Here is a 6,949-nt window from a genome sequence, read left to right as displayed (position 1 = left end):
TATACATTGGTGTCTAGCATGACCGTGAGTCCTTATTTTGCGAATAGTTTGGATTTTGTTATACCTTCCATGCTTAATTGATGACTTCTATATGTTGTAAAGAGCTTGTGAAAGGAATTGTGATCTTTAAACTTCGTGGAGCGTTGGCTCGAGTTGAAATACAAATTGTGAAGGTATATGAGATAAGTAAATCTTTGGAGCATTGGCTCGTGTGATAATGTGAACTATGTGATGAAAGTGAAAGAAAGAGAAAGAGTTATTGATCTATTCCCTTGCCGGGACGTTGTTGATTATTGAATATTTTCCCTTGCCGAGACGTTGAGATTATTGATGTTGTACCCTTGCCGGGATTTAATTGTTTTATTGTGTTCCCTTGCCGGGATTTCTATTATTATTTTGTTTATTCCCTTGCCCTTGTTTGTGATTGTTGCTTAGTGAGGACGAGAGTAAAAGCACGAAGGGTGATGCCGTGCACTTGTCTTTGATTTTCTTGATTATTTTTGCTGATAATTGAGTTATGTTGTCCTTTACTTCTATTTATTGATTTTCTGGTTGTTATCGGTCCAAGTGCATTAATTGTCTGATTCCCCTGTTACTGAGATTCTTTATGTTGGCATTTTCCTTTTTCATGTTACTTGTTATTATTGGCTCGATGTATCCTTGCGCAACATTATGCTTTGAAATTATGGTATAATTGCTACATGTTTATGTGATTTAATTGCTACTTGACATTTAGCATACTAAATATTAAATTGCCTATTTGCTCCTTATAATCCATAATTAATTGCTATTTGTCATTATTTGTTTTCGTTAGTGAATCATAAATTTTGTGTACTTGTTGTCTTAAGAACTCGTATTAATTGTTGCGTTTGTTAGAGTAAATTTTCTTTTGGAGGAACTGTTGATTTATTGAAATGGGAGCGGGTGGTACGCCTTCCACAAGTGATATTGAAATGGGAGCGGGTGGTACGCCTACCACAAGTGATATTGAAATGGGAGCGGGTGGTACGCCTACCACGAGTGATATTGAAATGGGAGCGGGTGGTACGCCTACCACGAGATATTGAGAAATGGGATCGGGTTGCACGCCTGCAACAAGATGAGTTGAATATGAAAGCTGCCTTATCTCTTCATTTACTGCTAGAAGTTAAATTGTAGATGTACATTTTATTATTCAAGAAATTCTATTTCTAACTGTTGCCCCTGAAGCATGCTCCCTTCCCCAGCTTAAATTGTTATTTTCTTGCTACGTCTCCGTTGTACTTGTATATATATATATATATATATATATCTCCACAGGTTTATTTGGTGGTCTGGTCCTAGCCTCGTCACTACTTCGCCGGGGTTAGGCTAGGCACTTACCAGCACATGGGGCCGGTTGTGCTGATACTACACTCTGTGCTATTTTGCATAGATCCCAGGCTTCAGTCAGCAGTAGCAATAGAGTGGGAGCAGACTTTCAGTCCAGTGAGACCCGAGGTAGCCTTGCAGGCATTCGCTGGCCCTGGCGTCTCCTTTCATCTATACTCCTGTTTCTTTCATGTAATTCTGGAGACAGTGTCGAGTTTATTTCTTTCAGACCTTTATGTGTAATATTCTTAGACTGTCTGTGAAACTGTGACACCAGTTTTGGGTAGAAGTCTTGGTTGAAATTTTCCGCATTTCTATTCAGTTTTCTATAATATTGAGACTTCCGCTTATTATTTAATTTTGTTGCTTTTGTTTTATTGCCGATAACTGTTAAAAGGAATTATGTTATTAATCAAGAAGTAATTAAATTTGGCTTGCCTAGCTCTCATTAGTAGGCGCCATAACGACTCCCGAGGGTGAAAAATCCGGGTCGTGACACTTAAAATTCAACCTAATTCTACCTACACACTACTAAAACGGTTGAGAATAATAAATGCTTCATTGAGAACCTAAATATTTGAGACAAGTGTCACGACCCCAACCCGGTCGTGATGGCGCCCAACACAGTGCTAGGCAAGCCCGACCAATTCAACACTCTCAATCCCTCATATAGAGTTCATTACCACTTAACAGAGTTTAAATACCAAATTAACATGATTATAAATCTGTAACAGTAGATAAATTGTGCGGAAATCAAGAAAATATCACTACAAATCTCACCGATCTGGTGTCACGAATCAAGAGCCTCTAATACGAGTCTGAGAAACAGCCTAAACAAAAGATAGTCTAAAATGCTGAAAGTAAAGAGGATAGAGGGAGAAATCGGGACTGCGGACGCCATGCAGCTACCTCGATGACTCCGGTGAGATCTTAATAGCAGCAATAGCTCAATCTACGCCTCCGGAATACCTGTATCTGCACACATGGTGCAGGGAGTAAAGTGAGTACTCCGACTCAGTGAGTAATAGCAATAAATAATGACTGACGGAAAGAAATCTCGTAAAAAGCACTAAGCAGTTCTATATCGAAGCAGTAAGAACATTTAAACAGCAATTGAATGAAGAAATCAGGTAAAAATCCTTTAAGCCAGTACTCAACTCATTTATTCTTCACGATAACCGAAATCATAATTATACCGCTGCGGCGTGCAGCCCGATCCATATAGTAACTGCTGCGGCGTGCAGCCTGATCCATATATATATATATATATATATACACTGCTGCGGCGTGCAGCCCGGTCCAATAATAATAGTCGACTGCGCTCACTGAGGGTGTGCAAACTCCGGAGGAGCTCCTACAGCCCAAGCGCTATACTACTGCGGCGTGCAGTCCGATCTATATGAATGTACTGCTGCGGCGCGCAGCCCGATCCAATAATATACTGTTGCGGCGTGCAGCCTGATCCATATAAACATATACTGCTGCGGCGTGCAGCCCGATCCATAACATATCAAATCACTATGGGGTTCTCAACCCCTCTCAGTCACTATAAGCTTAGCCTCTCGGGCATTCTAAGATAAGATAGGGATCCCAGCCCACATATTACTCTCCTTTTGGTTTAGTTATTCCAAAGCCGGTTCATATTAGATAAACAGTTAGAACATGACTGAGGGTATGATTTTAACGAGTAAAGTGAGTTCAATCATGTACAATTACCCCTAAGGGTTCTACAGGTCGGCACAAGGCCCCAAACATGGCAACTAGCCCAGAATACAATGATATTAATTAAGGCTCAGTCAAAATACAGTAGAATCATCAATCGGGATGGACCGAGTCCGAATCCCCAGCAGTAATGGACCCCACGCTCATCATGTAGCGTGTGTCTCACCTCAACATAGCACTACGTTGTGCAAATCCGGGGTTTCAAACCCTCAGAACATCATTTATAACCATTACTCACCTCAAGCCGGCCAAAGTCCTAGCTCGCTATGCCCTTGCCTCGCAAATCAACCTCCTCGTGCGTCGAATCTGGCCAAAACCACAACGAATACGTTACAATAGGCTAAGGGAATATAACCCAATCGAAAAGACTCGAAAAATATCAAAATTCACGAAGTTGACAAAACCCGAGCCCCGGGCCCACTTCTCGAAAAATCAGAAAATTAACATCACCGGATTCCTTATCTCGCCACGAGTCTATACATATCAAAATTACCAAAATCGGAGTCCATTTGACCCCTCAGATTCCAATTTGAAATACCAAATTCTCAAGCCCTAGCTTTACCCTCTTTTGATGAATTTCCACAAATTTCAATGTAAATTCTACCATTAATTCATGTATTTAGGCCAAGGAACTCACCTCCAATCACACCTAGTCGAAATCCCCTTCAAATTCCGTCCAAGAAATCTCAAGGTCGATCAAAAATGGTGGAAATGGACTTAAACTCGCGGAACAAAATGAGCATTAAAACCCTTCTGAGAGCAGTGATTTTCGCATCTGCGGTTACATTACCGCATTTGCGGCTACCCTTCTGCGGTTAAAACCCCGCTTCTGCGGATCTTCATTAATCCCACCACCGCTTCTGCTGTCCTCTACCCGCATATGCGGACCTCGCCTCTGCAGATACTTGTCCGCTTCTGCGGAATTACCAAAGTCACACCTTTTCGCTTCTGCGACAAAACTACCGCATCTGCGGCATCGCAGATGCGGCTCCAAGCCCGCACCTGCAGAAACAGCCCCTTCCTCAGGAACTCGCACCTGCGACCAACCCCTCGCATCTGCGGAACCGCATATGCGGCCCTTCTTCCGCAGATGCGGAAACACCAGATACCAGCAAAACCAGCAATCTCACCAAGTCTAAAATCATCCCGATGACCATCCGAAATCTCCCCGAGGCCCTCGGGACCTCAACCAAAAGTGTCAACCCATCCTAAAACATTATTCAAACTTGCTCCAAGCATCAAAACACCACAATTAACACCAAAACCATCAAATTACATCGAATTCAAGCCTAAGTTCTTCTAAAACTTCCGAATTACGTATTTGATCAAAAACCCGACCAAAACACCTCCGAACGACCTGAAATTTTGCACACACATCCAAAATCACCTAACGAAGCTACAACAACTCTCGGAATTCCATTACGACCCTCGGATCAAAATTTCACCTATCAACCGGAATTCGCCTAACTTTGCCAATTCAAGCCTAATTCTACACCGGACTTCCAAAATCAATTCCGATCACACTCCTAAGTCACAAATCATCCCCCGAAGCTAACCAAATCACCGAAAATTACATCCGAGCCCTCTAACTCACAAGTCAACATCCGGTTGACTTTTCTAATACAAACCTTCCTTAAAGAGACTATGTGTCTCATTTCCATCCAAAACCAATCCAAATCGACTCATTCACTCAAGACTCTTATAATAGAACATAAGGAAGCAGAAAATGAGGGAAACGGGGCGGTAACTCACGTGACGACGGGCCGGGTCGTCACACCAAGAGTGAAGAGTAATAGTTTGTGTTTTTTGTTGTTGTTTTGTGATGCTTTCCATGTTATTAGCATGGTATGCTAAAAGTATTTTCCAAATATAATTTGGAATATGTTAAAAATTATCAATTTATCAATGAAAATGTCTATTTAGTATTTATTCTGTTTCATATACTTTTGATTCTTATTTTATTGCTACACGTTTTAAAATATTTTTGCTTCCTTTAATCCCTGGTTAATGTTATTATGGAACCAAAAGAAATACCCTTTTTTAGATAAAAATATGGTCACTTTGCGTATCTATAACAATATAAAAATTATCACTCTAATATTAAAAAAATAAATTTAAGGAAGAATAGCTATAACAATTTGACATAGTGTAGGTGAAATTTCTATTTCACTAAATTAATGAAAAAATTAAGGCATATCTCAGAAAATCAAAACGAAAGAAGTTGCATAAACAGCTTCACTGTGAATTATGTAGATCTCAACATATATAAATCTCAAAGAATTTAACCAGTTTCAAAAGCTTTAATTCAGAAAATTAAACCAACACAAAATTTCTACAAGTAACAAGTTGGAATTATTTGCATCTAATTGAAAAAAATTAGAACCAGCACAAAATTGTTGCTCTTTATTTACAAAAGTCAGACCAAAATATATCAGAAAATTAAATAACACAAAGTCCGGTTTTAATTCTAGTGAGACTAAAACAATGTTATCCAAAATTCATTCTAAAATAAATTTTTTTCTCAAAAAACTAATCCAGATAGCTTAATCAACAAGGATTCCAAGTGTCACCTAAGCTGATTGCTGCAAATATTTAATACATAAATATTGTTTATTATTACATTTTTGAAATCTACATAATTCATAAACCACATATTAACCGGACAAAGATCACACCAAAGGTTAAACATGATCGAAATGCTAAAGAAGTCACAAAATTCGAACTTCATAGATAATGAAATAATGAAGAAATTGAACATAAAATAATCATGCCAAACTTCATTACAACACTTGATATTCAAAGGTAAAAACAAAGTCATCAACTCTTGCACACCAAATAGAAATAACAAACACTTTTCAAATACAAGATAACATATGCACTAAAATTGACATAATTACTTTCCAACATTTTCGGACAACTTCAACCCAATAAATATGCCCGCTAACATAGCAGATGAAATAGCATTTGCTGCACTTTCATTTGTTACCACTTCTTCACTTTCTTCAACGGCCGAGCTTGAAGATGACTCTTGTGAAAAACTTGTTTTGTTAAATTTGTTGAAGGCTTCTAAGGCTTCATCATAATATTGGAAAGCATGAAAGTAGCTACCCTCGACTCCAACAAGCATTTTAACACACTCAGACCAACTTTTGTATATTCCCGGCTTCTTACCACAAAAAATAACAAACACCGTAGATTTGAGTTTTTGTTTACCTACAGCAGATTTTTCAAATTCATCGAACGCCGATATGGCCGCATCGTGAGACTTGAAAGACTGGAAGATGCTACGCTTAACCCCGATAACCATAGGAGAACATTCACTCAATGAGTAGTATATTCCTGGTCTTTTACCAGAAAATACAACATATACTTTTGAAGCACTATTCTTCTTCGAATGCATCCTTAATCTATTAACTCACACTTAGAAGAGGATAGGAGTTTAAATGGTTTGTTTAAGTATGTTTTCGGCCAAAAATAATTTGTTTAAGTAGGGTTTCGGCCATCTAGGTTTCTTTAAATAATAGGGCTTTGAAGATCTAATAGTAATATACAAAATACACAATGAAATACTAAAAATATACGGAATACAAATTCAAATACATGTATATAGATGAATAATTTCGAAATATATATGTGTATAACACATTAAAAAAGGCTGAAAATACGTTAAAAAATAAAAGAAAAAGGTTTATGGGAAATAGGGTTTGCAACCTTTGATATCTTTCATGCATTGAGAAGATAACTATTAAATGGGGGGGGGGGGGGGGGTAGAAATATTCAAACCTAACTAAAAGGGTATTATTGGTATAAAAATTCGGCTGAAACCCTAATTAGGGCGTAAAATGACTTAAATGACCCCATTTGGGTCAATCTGGCC

The 6,949-nt window shown here is 38.5% G+C and overlaps 1 protein-coding gene across 1 annotated transcript; it reads right to left on the bottom strand.

The window, feature by feature from the left end:
• Nucleotides 1–5,965: 5,965 nt before the first annotated feature.
• Nucleotides 5,966–6,472, bottom strand: LOC109212035. The gene has a single exon (XM_019375649.1). It carries the CDS (start codon nucleotides 6,470–6,472, stop codon nucleotides 5,966–5,968), a length of 507 nt encoding a protein of 168 aa, XP_019231194.1.
• Nucleotides 6,473–6,949: the final 477 nt, after the last annotated feature.

The sequence above is a fragment of the Nicotiana attenuata genome, unplaced genomic scaffold, assembly GCF_001879085.1.
Source record: "Nicotiana attenuata strain UT unplaced genomic scaffold, NIATTr2, whole genome shotgun sequence".
NCBI classification, from domain to species: domain Eukaryota; kingdom Viridiplantae; phylum Streptophyta; class Magnoliopsida; order Solanales; family Solanaceae; genus Nicotiana; species Nicotiana attenuata.
This window is presented reverse-complemented; position numbering and strand designations above follow the sequence as displayed.